General features: G+C 34.5%; 1 protein-coding gene across 1 annotated transcript; it reads right to left on the bottom strand.

The window, feature by feature from the left end:
- Window positions 1–4392: 4392 nt before the first annotated feature.
- On the bottom strand, window positions 4393–5387 carry LOC120141418 (MYB-like transcription factor EOBII). Its single transcript, XM_039156295.1, has 3 exons — window positions 5342–5387; window positions 5034–5164; window positions 4393–4926 (listed from the first exon to the last, which is right to left on the bottom strand). Exons 1-3 carry the CDS (start codon window positions 5385–5387, stop codon window positions 4393–4395), a joined length of 711 nt encoding a protein of 236 aa, XP_039012226.1.
- Window positions 5388–12528: the final 7141 nt, after the last annotated feature.

Genomic DNA, 12528 nt, shown 5'->3' with positions numbered 1-12528 from the left:
TCAAAGCATTTCGTTTCTTCTTCGAGTCTAGAACCTTCCTAAGTTTGTTCCCTCGACGAGAGCAATGTTCACATCATCCGCTAACGCTTCTATATCGATTGGTATCAGATTTGAGACGATTGTTTGGAAGAATCAAAGAGATTTGACTTGTTCTCTAAGCATCAATCGCCAAAGTACCCCAACAGGGATAGTTCACAAAAAATCATTTTTCAAGTTCTTTTTGCATTATTTTAATTTAGTTCTAATTTTTTCTTGTTAGTTTGCTAATTTTCATTGAAAAAAATAAAAACAAAAAACAAAAAAAAAAAGAGAAAAACCAAAAAATAAAAAAATCCATAAATCGTAAACGAATGAATTTGGGGCTAATTTTTTATAGGTACTTACTTTGTCCTAAGATCAATCTACAGTCCAAAATCCAAATCAATCGGACGTCAATAGACCCCTATGATCTATCGTTCAAGATTGTCCAGTAGATTTGAGCACTGGTTCTTAACGAATATTCATAAAATTTTCAAGAAAGAATTTGGGGCTTTAATTTTCCAGAAATATATTGGAAGACATCATAATTTTTGGAGAAAAAAAACCTCTTCATAAACATTGCTCAAGTTGATTTTATGTTTGTTTGGCATATTCGAGTTCTTACCATTGATAGATTTTTCCAGAATTTTCCAGAATCACAACTACACTCATTGAAGAGCATCCAAAAATATTCAGAGTTTTTGGAGATCGATAACCCCTTCAAAAATGTTGCTCAAATTGATCCAGCGTTTTAGGTTATATTCGGGTTTGGGTTTTCCATTTTTTTTCTTTGACTCTTATTGCTTCTAGTTCTTTTGTTTTACCTTTCCTTATTCCTTTACACCATCTAAGTGATGCATGATCAATTTTGTTATTATTTTATTATTAATTACTCATTGATTCGTTGATTTATGTTGTTAAGTTGGATGTTTTCTCTTATTTTTCATGCAGAACATTGAATTCTGGAAACTAAGCTAAAAAGACGAAATTCTACAATTTTTCTATTTTTATGGAATCATGGTTGGATTAGTGGGCAATATTTGGGCCATGACTGCTGATGTGGCAACGAATCAACATCTTCTAGAAGGACTAGCTGGCAATTCCTTGTGGATAGAACACTCGGCCAAATCAGACTTGAATTTCAGGATTTTCTTTATTTTGGGGATTTAATTTGAACAATTATAAAATTTATCTTTTGTTAGGATTCAACCTTAGGAACTATAAATAACCCCTTAGGGGTATGCTTGAAGATATCTCTCATATCCAAGATTGTCATATTCTTTCTTTTCTCTAGTTTTTATAAAAGTTTTTCTTTGTTTAATTTATCTTTCTTTTATTTTTCAAGTTTTATTTTTTTTATAAAAAATGCTAAGTATGATTTCTATCATTTTTGTCTAAGTTTTTCATAGCCAGAGGCTGAAGCAATGACTCAATTCTTAATGTGAGAATTGAAAATCACCTTATACCCTCATGGGTTAAATTTGTCAATTTTCTGAAAGCAAGATTGGCATATAGTCTTTTTTTAAACCAAAACGCTTTATTTCGAAAATAGATTTTGGCTTGAATGTTGTTATGGTTTATCATTATGATTATAGAATTAATTAATCCGAATTCCCTCAAGCAAACTTAGCTATTGTGTGCTAAAGGAAGATTGGGAGTGAGTTCGTCTTTCATAGAGAAAACATAATTAGAGTCGACTTTTCAAGCACTTTTAAATTGTTTTGAATTAACAAAAATAGTCACGGTTAATCCAAACAAGGATTGGGATTTCTAAAATAGATTTGGGAAAATTAATCATGAAAGAAAAGAGTGGGCTACAAGGGTTGAACCTTGCGGAGTCAAACCGACATTTAACTGGAGTAAAAGCCTATTCAAGGATCATTTGGAAATTGAGGCAAAGTAGAAGTTCGAGGCTGATTTTTACAAATTGAATTTATTTCAAATATTCAATTTTAATTTTTACTTTATAATATTTGTTAATCAACAATAACCCCCTTTTATTTACTTTATTTGCAATTCATGACTAGCATAAAAGGAAGACCAATTTATCGAAAATTGTAATATTCCTTGCGGATCGACCCTTTCTCTCTCTAAAATCTCTTTTCCTATTGCTTTTATTTGATATTAAGGATAGATTTATTTGGCAATTAAAACGACATTGGGCAACAATGTTGACTTGATCTCCTTAAAATTTTATGGCTTATGGACATCAGCTTGGCCTTTCGGTACACTGGTCGGCATGTTATTGGCCACAACAACTTTGCACAAGGTCACCTTGGTCCTAAGTTACTCAATATCCTTCTTTAGGTTTTCAACCTTGATTTCAGAACCTCGATTCCTTAATTCCTCGACCTCTTACCTTAAAGCCACAAATTGGGCATCAAGGGCATCTCCAAGGCTTCAAGGTTCTCAAGATCTAGGGATCCATCTTATCAAGGTTTATGGGTTCCAAATGATTCAAAACCTCATTGGCCTCCTTCGTGAAGTCCTCAAGTCGGATGACCTTACCTTGGAGTGATGCGATGATATCTTTCGATGTTCCTCTTTTCTTCGGGTTATGGGTCTCAACCCCTCAGATTTTTCTACCTCGCCTTGTTTGGGAGACATCTCGTCTAGTCACGATCTCGCTCTGATACAACTTGTTACAGGGCTAGATTGTTGGTTGGTTGGTCTGTGCGGTCTTTAGGTGCCTCGCTTGGTTGTTTGGCACCAAGGTAGTTTTAAAACCCTAAGCTGGGTGGCCTAGTTCTGTTGCAGCGACAAGCACAATAAAAACAAAATTAAGAGGGAAAACACACAATAGAAGATTTGGCACAAATGCCTGATTTTATTCCCAATGAAGCTCATAGATACAATAGGGGTGGTGAGGTACCCTTTTATAATGAAGTTCCCCTTTACATTCTATGGTTAATCCTAGTCTAACTACGAGTACAATGCTACTCTAATTAAGAATCTAAAGGTGACGTACTACTTGAACAATGAAGATGGTGCATTTGCTTATTCTCTAAAAAAGGGTTGGCCCTGTTAGGGCCTATTGTTGGTGTTGGTTTATTGGCCCCATACTCATGGGCAGCTTAGGGCGTACAGGTCTTGGTCTCGTGTGTAGTTGTGTGCACCCCTGTTTCGATATCGTCTTCACAAGCAGCTTGTTGTGTGTTGGTTGTGGCCTCGCGAGCAAACTAGTGCAAGTTGGTCTAGCCTCCCATCCGTCTAGCCTCCCATGGTCGCAGTTCATGACACTTTGTAGAAGTTATTTTCTTTAATTCACTTCATCATATTTTACATAAAAATTAGGGATTTTTTCACATGCTTTTAGCTATTGTCAAAAATCTTCATTCTTTGACAATTTTTATGGTCACCTTGAACATAAATGAACTTGTCATACCATCCTCTATCACTTTATTCATTTAAAATTTTCTAAAACCATTTTAAAGCTCACAAAAGTAAACATAAAATAATTATTTTGGGGTCTAATGACTTTCTCAAATTTGATAGAAATGTGGTATTTTTTTCAAAAATCCAAATGCAGTGAAGTATTCTTTCAAGATAAACAACTTCTTTGAAACTAGTCTCATCTAACGAATGTTGGAGGATATTAGTGTATTTGAACATTGAACCTTTAGATAGATTTTCAACGATTCTGAGTGAGTTTTATGAAAAATAAATCCATGAAGAAGAAAGGAAAATGAGGTGTGAATTTCTTAATATCGATCTTGTCACGAACCATGACCAATGATGGGTGACGATTAACCGACAACAGTGACAGTAGGAAATGATGATTGTATTTAAGGACCAAAATGATATGAAAATTAAAGTTTAATGCCTAAATATGAAGTGTTTTAAATTTTAGTGACAAAATCAATACACAAATTAATGTTCATGGGAAAATGGCCATATCCATGGATGGAGCTCTATTGGGGCCCTGCCCTTGTAAAAAAATTATATATTCGATAGATTTTGATCTAATAGTATTTTGGTTCATGTAAAAATAAATATTCAAATTAAAAAATATATAAGAATTTATTAAATATTTAATCAAGTAAGGGCATAACCAAAGGAGGATAATCTCATATTTTCAAATTTTTTGATTTAATAACAATTTAGGTCATCGTAAGTTTAAATACTTAATAAGTCATTGTATTTTTCTTTAAAAAATTCAAATTTTCGGCCCCTGTCAATATTTAACTGTGGCTCCGTCCCCTGCCCATTTCATCACAACATAAACGATTTAACAACCCAATACTTATATTGAAGCAAAAAATCAAAACTTAATGTTTTAAAATTTATTGGTAAAGTTAATACAAACTCTAAAGTCTAGTGACATGTGTACTAGTTTGCCCAAATAAATAAGAAACTTTAGTTTATGCAGTACTATTAACAAACTAATGGATTGACCAAGAAATCGTCCAGATAATCATAGTAGTGTTGAGGGTGACTGTGCCACAATGCTTCACAATCGAAACCTTCTGTCATCAGTGGCTGCTCCACAAAACTCTGTATTCCCCAATAGTTTTCAGATGAAATATAAGTGTCGTCAACTTCAACAGATTGGTGGCAGCCTGATGAAGAGAAAGTAGCACAGTAGGAGAATGGTTCTGGGAACTTGTCCATTGCATGAGTATTCAGCAAGTTCGAGAACTCAGCGTCACACGAATTCTCCTCAACGCTGGAACTGTTTTCTGAAGTTGCCGATACTGAGTTGTTGTTCTCCGATATTACTGATCTTTTCTTCAAGGGAGTGTTCCAGTAGTTTTTAATATAGTTGTCTGTTCTTTGAGGAAGCCTTGCTGCTATAGCTGACCATCGATTCCCCAGCTTCTTTTGCAGTTGGATTATGGTTTCCTCTTCTTCCCTGGTGATCACACGAATTCTCCTCAACGCTGGAACTGTTTTCTGAAGTTGCCGATACTGAGTTGTTGTTCTCCGATATTACTGATCTTTTCTTCAAGGGAGTGTTCCAGTAGTTTTTAATATAGTTGTCTGTTCTTTGAGGAAGCCTTGCTGCTATAGCTGACCATCGATTCCCCAGCTTCTTTTGCAGTTGGATTATGGTTTCCTCTTCTTCCCTGGTGAAGTTTCCTCGCCTTATATTGGGTCTCAAGTAATTCATCCAACGAAGTCTGCAGCTCTTCCGATCTTTGCAACCCTAAAAAATCAAAATAAGCTGCATGTTATCATTGAATAACCTAAGTGGTAGAAATATTGGCTTTACTACATGTCTTAAATTTGAGTAACTGCAATATACACGATATCAATAACTAAGAAAATATTTAAACAAATATTACCTTATAATCACCCAAACTATTAAAAAAAATCATCATACCAGCAAATTTGGGCATTTGATTCCAGTTCCAAATGACATATCTCATTGTATGAGCAATCAGCTTCTGGTCTTCGTCAACAGTCCACGATCCTTTCTTTAGATATGGGCGTTGTCGTAACCGGTTTTCGTCCGGGCACGAAATTTTAAATACTTGGCGGAAAAAGTGATGTGAATAAATGGTTTTTAAAATAATTTGGGAGTCGCCATTGGCCTTTTGGGTTAGGTAGGTCGAATACCTAAAAATTATCTTTTAAAATAGTTTTAAGAAAACATCAGTTAAAAGATGAACTGATCTGCGTTTATAACCAAAAATTCATTCTTTTTAATGATAAAAAGGGATTCGTGGTCGGTTACGTTTAGGGAAGGATTAGCACCCCTACAACGCCCAAAATTGGTACTTTTTAATTATAAATTGTCTCTATTATTAGAAATTTAAAAATTCAAAATATATTTAACTCATAATTCTGTTATTTCAAATAATTTTAAGAAAATATATTAATATACATATATAAATAAGATATTTATTTATTTAGAAATATCAGAAAATGACTTCTAGGTGCCTTAAGACAGCTCTTTTCTTCGATATTGAAAAATGAATAAATATAAAAACATTTTTCTAAAAATAATAATAATAAATAGATATATAATTTATAAAAATAAGATATTTACTTATTTAGAAATATCAGAAAAGGGCTTCTAGGTACTTTAAGACAGCTCTTTTCTTTGATATTAAAAAATAAGTAAATAACTAAAACATTTTCTTAAAAAAATAAAAATTTATTTTAATATAATAAGATATTTATTTATTTGAAAATATCAGAAAAGTGCTTCTAGGTGCCTTAAGACATCTATTCTCTTCGATATTGAAAATGAATAAATATAAAAACATTTTTATAAAAATAATAATAATAAATAGATTAATATATAATTTATAAATGTAAGATATTTATTTAATATATATAAAAATAAATAAATAAATAAATATTACTTAATATATATTTATATGAATTAAATAATAATACTTAACAATAATAATTAAATATATTTCAAATAAACATATAAAATTAAAATAATAAATTGAATTAAAATATAAATAAATAGTGATTAAAATAAAATTAAAACTATAATAGTAAAATATAAAAAGGTAATAAACTTACAAATAAAGTAAATGATAAGTATTAAAATGGGTGACTAAAATATAAAATATTAATATTAAAGGACCTAATTTGAAATGATATGGAATACGAGGATTACAGAGTAATTTACCCTAATTAATTATTCAGGGATAAATATAAATTAATAAAATAATGAGGGATTGAATCGGTTATTTACCCTAAATATTTATAATTAGGTCATGGACTAAAATAAAATTCGGAGACCAAATTAAAAACGTTCAGAATTTAATTCCAGGGACTAAAATGAAAAGTTACAGACCTGGAGTGACTGCAGAAATGATTTTCCCGAAAGTGAAATTACACAGATACCCTCCCCAAAACGGCGTCGTTTGGGGAGGGATTTATATACCCTTAAAACCGGCCATTTTGGCCATTTGATATCATTCCTCTCTTTTCTCATTCTAAGAGAAAAAAAATTTCTCTGAAAAGGGCTCTCGTCGAGCTCCGGCCGGCCACCGTCTCCAGTGCCGATCACGGCCGCCGGCCACTACTAATGGTGGCCGGAAAAATTCAAAATACACCACACGATAGATCCAAGCGATCTAAAACTAAATCTGACTCCCGTTTCCCCTAAAATTCCTCAGATTTTTGTAGATCTAGGAAAACCGAAGCTTTTACCTCGATTGAAAATGTCTCCGGCGACGATTGGGCTCTCCTCTGTGGTAAGTCCCTCGTTCTCGCTCTGTTTTGTGTTGCTCTCGATGGCTGTTCTTGCTCATTTCTCTCTCTTTTCTTTGTTTTCTGTCGTGGTCCTCTCTTTGTGTTGCTGGTCTTTTTTTGTTCTGGTTGTTAGTTGTTGTTCGTATCTCTCCCTGTCGTTTTTTTTTCTGTCCTCTGTCTGTTCCTCCTTCTCTGTCTCGCAGGTGTGGTGGCTTTTATAGCCACCTCCAGTGCTTGTCTTGGACCAGTCCAAAGGGGAAAGCTTCGGTGAGTCACTGGCCAAAGGAAGTGATGGAAGCCACTGGAACTGGGACGTGGAGGGGCTGCTGTCCCGGCATGCTGGAGGCTGTTTGTAGCTGCAACGTGGAGGGGCAGCTGACGCTGGAAGCTACTGGAAATGCTGTGTGGAGGGGCTGCTGCAGCTGTTGGAAATGCAACGTGGAGATGCTGGAATGGAGAGGTAAAAATGGTGATTACAGCTGCCCCTCTTTGCTCGTTGTTGTGGAACAGGAATGGAGCAAAGACATAAAACACCATTTTTAGCTTGAAATGTTTAAACTTCTGAGCTATAAGTTCTTCTCCTTATGAACTTTTTGCTCACTTAGGACGAATTCTTCTCATTATGAATTCTTCCACTGGGATTGACAATTTATCTCATTCTGGCAATGTTGGTGCTGATCTATCTCCTTCTGTGATAGAGTCATGCAAAGTGTTGAATAAGTTCTTCTCATTACGAACTTCTTCTTCTTCAGATAAGTTCTTCTCATTATGAACTTTTTCGCTGGGGATGACAATTTATCTTCTTCTGTGATGTAATATAGCAAAAAGTTGAACAAATTCTCTTCCTTCTTCAGATGAGTTCTTCTTATTATGAACTTTTTATGGAAATACTGATACTGATCTATCTCATTCTGTGATAGAATCAAACAAAGGTTGAACAAGCTCTTCTCATTATGAACTTCTTCTTCCTTCTTCATATGAGTTCTTCTCATTATGAACTTTCTCTAGAAAAGTTGATCCATCAAGTGATGAATTTAAGCAAAAGGTTGAACAAGTTCTTCTCATTATGAACTTCTTATTCTTTTTCAGATGAGTTCTTTTCATTATGAACTCTAACTGGCACTGCTGATCCACCGAGTGATGAATTTAAGCAAAAAGTTGAACAAGTTCTTCTCATTATGAACTTCTTCTTCTTCTTCAGATGAGTTCTTCTTATTATGAACTCTAACTGGCACTGCTGATCCACCGAGGGATGAATTTAAGCAAAAAGTTGAACAAGTTCTTCTCATTATGAACTTCTTCTTCTTCTTCAGATGAGTTCTTCTCATTATGAACTCTAATTGGCATTGCTGATCCACTGAGGGATGAATTTAAGCAAAAAGTTGAACAAGTTCTTCTCATTATGAACTTCTTCTTCTTCTTCAGATGAGTTCTTATCATTATGAACTTTCTCTAGAAAAGTTGATCCATCAAGTGATGAATTTAAGCAAAAGGTTGAACAAGTTCTTCTCATTATGAACTTCTTCTTCTTTTTCAGATGAGTTCTTTTCATTATGAACTCTAACTGGCACTGTTGATCCACCGAGTGATGAATTTAAGCAAAAAGTTGAACAAGTTCTTCTCATTATGAACTTCGTCTTCTTCTTCTTCAGATGAGTTCTTCTCATTATGAACTCTAACTGAAAATATTGATCCACCGAGGGATGAATTTAAGCAAAAAGTTGAACAAGTTCTTCTCATTATGAACTTCTTCTTCTTCTTCAGATGAGTTCTTCTCATTATGAACTCTAACTGAAAATGTTGATCCATTGAATGATGGATTTAAATCTTTGCTAAAATCTTTGAAATTCCTGTCAAAATTCAACATGGATAAAATGAATGTAAATGCACCTATTTTTTGTAAATGCCTAAATATGATGCATGAATATTAAGTTCATTTTTATTTGATTTCAAATTTGTGAACTTGGTCTTCTTTCACTTCATCATTTATTGCCAGGATTACCTCTGAAATGTAGCAACTTATGCTATCAAGCTTTCATTTCTGCAGAATCATCTGATCAATCTGTATCTTGGTGTCTTCTTTGCTTCATTTAAGTCTCATAAGAAATGTTTCATTTGTGGAACTCTTGCTGTAGTCATAACTATGACTTTGATGCCCCATTTTGTCTTGGATAAAACCAGCTTTCTTTGTTGGGACTTGTGTAGAAATTCAATAAAGCTTTCATCTTTGAAAGAGAATCTATCATCTTTAAAAAGAGAATCTATCATCTTTGAAGAGAGAATCTATCATCTTTGAAAAGAGAATCTATCATCTTTGAAGAGAGAATCTATCATCTTTGAAGAATGTAGATGTAGATATGTCTGACTCAGCAGGGATTAATTAGGAAAGTAGAGTCTGTTTTGATTTGAATCTTGAAACACATCACAAGGAGGATTTATCCTAATTCTTTTCATGTCTTCACATCTAATCATATCTCGAATAAGGCAACTTGGACCATATCATGTCGACATGTTTAACAACAACCTGTCGTTCAACATTAGTTGGCTCCACTAGTTTCTTGTTGTTAAAATTTCTGCTTCCCTTCTATGGAAAGAAATCTTCATCATATCTCACTTCTGACCTTGAGGTTGAAGAAGACAAACTTTATCTTGGATCCATAAATGGAAATACCATATGATTGCAACATTGGTTCAGTACCAGAATAACTGGTTCGTAAAACATTTGACAACACATTCATCATCTCATGTGGTTTCTGCTCAGATGTTTGTAAAGTATTTGACAAACATTCTTCATTTCTTGTGGCTTCTGCCAAGATTTCTCAATCATTGAAGCTCTTTGCATGGTGTTCAGAATTTTTGTATGATGTCACAAGACCATTTGAGAACAAAACTCCGTGGGGATTCAAGTGTGATGTTAGTATGACCAAAAAGTTGGTCAAATTCACAAAATGTGCTGGTGTTGAATTGAATAGGAGACATTAATTGATCTCGATATCATCCTGGGCAAGGGCAAGTGTAATATTGATCACGTTTTCTTCTGTAATGAGAATTGTAGAAAGTAGAAATACTTCAGCTATAGGATCCATGTACAGAAAGATATTTGTGGAATTCTTGCTGCTGGGGATGAAACGCACATGATAAAACCCAAAATAGATAAAAATTCAGTTCAGCCTGGCTGGCAATGATAACCCCAGTAACAATGGGAATAACAGTAATATAAGTGAGTCGAGTCTCCCTTTCCAATGTCATCGATTAAGCGAAAACTATTGTGAAAAACAGCTTCGTAACCTCAACAATATGGTTGAAACTAACTGCCAGGAATCTCAAAGAAATATTTTCAATTGTCACCGACACAGAGAATACAAAATTCAAAGCTGAGATCTCGAGGAACTGATCCTTGGATCGAATGGTCTACAAAGGGACCATCTCTATTCATGAAATCATGATGTAGCTTAACAAAGAACACACTGTCATGTGACACATGGTTTAAGAAGATTGGGTATTTGAAACCATACTTGCTGAATAAATATTTGTTCAACAACAGGACCCTAATGCAACTGCCTGATGAACGAAGCAATTATGTGCAGTCAGATTGACTGTTATTGTTTCACCATTTTCATTCTTCATATTTTTCTGTTTCATTGGAAATATCTGCTCAAGTCAATGATGATGTGGGCCTTCAGTATGCCCCAGTATTTGCTGATATGATCGTTCAAAAATGTATTAACAGTCCTAATTCTGATTGAAATGGGCTTTCAGCATGCCCCGATATTTACTTCTTATTAATATGAGCCTTCAAAATGCCCCACATGGATCTGTCTGAAGGAACCTTTAAAATGCCCCAACATTTGCTGATACAGATGTTAAAAGTGTGCTCAACATTACTTCTTGTTGAGATGAGCCTCCAAGAATGCCCAAATATTCATATTGTTGTGAGCCTTTAAAATGTCCCAATATTCTATTTTTGGTTGAAAATGGGCCCTCAAGATGTCCCTCTAGATTTGTCTGATTCACTCTCAATATAAGTTTGACTGAAATGTCATGATCCCCACGAGGTCCAATTTTAACAATGCATTGTTATGGGTACATGTGGATTTATTTGTGCCCCAAATCTGTTTATCTTGAATGCTCTCATTATGGTGTCACTAAACAGTAGTATTGTCAAGTAACTGGAATTCTCTTCATGTTGTCACAAACTTAAGAAGTACTCAATCATTCTAACAGAAACGTCTGAGATATGTGTCTTCTGAATGATGTGACCATTTTCTGTATCTGGAGGGATTTAGTCGGACAGAGCAGTAAAAATAGCTTGGTAATCCGTTCCAGACTGACACAGTGGCTTATCATCTTTCAGTGAAGGCCATCTCTGAAATATACTTTTCTGTGGGAGAGAAACCAATTTATGCAAACAGTAATCTGATGCAATAGCAAGACTACATATACAGTGGTACAGGCTCTTGAAAAATCCACACTCATGCAACATGTTGATTCTGATAATAACTCATTTGATTATGAATTGATCTTTCAGGATGATTTCATAGATATTGATAGTTCTTCTGATATCGAGGAAATCCTGAATTCTAATTCTGATGAGGAGAATAAACTGTTATACTTGACAAAAATGGGATTCTAAGAGGCTGAGGCTTCAATAGCCATGGAGAGATGTGGTCCAGATTCATCAATTGCAGAGTTGACAGATTTTATATGTGCTGATCAAATGGCTAAGGCTGCTGACGTACTTCTTCCAGTAGAAGGTAGGAAGCCATTATGCAATGATCCCAATTACAAGCAAAGGCGAAACTTGGGCTATGATTTGTGGAAAAGGAAGAAGCAGAGGAAGCTTGAAAAGAAGCTTCTTAATGAAGATGATCATGCAGTTCATCTTTCAATTCCAATGATCGGTTCTGGGGTTCCTACCGAATCAGATCAGATAACTCAAAGAACACTTCCAGAAGATGCTATTGGGTCTCCTTATTTCTACTATGAGCAAATTCATCTTTCAAATCCAATGATTGGTTTTTGGGGTTCATACCAAATCAGATCAGATAACTCAAAGAACACTTCCAGAAGATGCTATTGGGTCTCCTTATTTCTACTACGAGAACATGGCACTTGCTCCAGTTAATGTTTGGACTGAAATGTCACAGTACTGATGTTGTAAAACCAAAACTTGTAGATTCAAAGTATTTTCATACTGCTATACTGAAAATGGGCTATGTTCATAATCTGTCAATTGAGAACAAATTTTCTCTTATTCTGCTTCCTCCGTGTGCCATACATGATGCTTTTCCATTGACAAAGAAATGATGGCCTTCATGGGATAAAGTTGAACTGTTTACAAACATGTACAGG

This window comes from Hibiscus syriacus, unplaced genomic scaffold (assembly GCF_006381635.1).
Source record: "Hibiscus syriacus cultivar Baekdansim isolate YM2019G1 unplaced genomic scaffold, ASM638163v2 tig00110809_pilon, whole genome shotgun sequence".
In the NCBI taxonomy this organism is placed as follows: domain Eukaryota; kingdom Viridiplantae; phylum Streptophyta; class Magnoliopsida; order Malvales; family Malvaceae; genus Hibiscus; species Hibiscus syriacus.
This window is presented reverse-complemented; position numbering and strand designations above follow the sequence as displayed.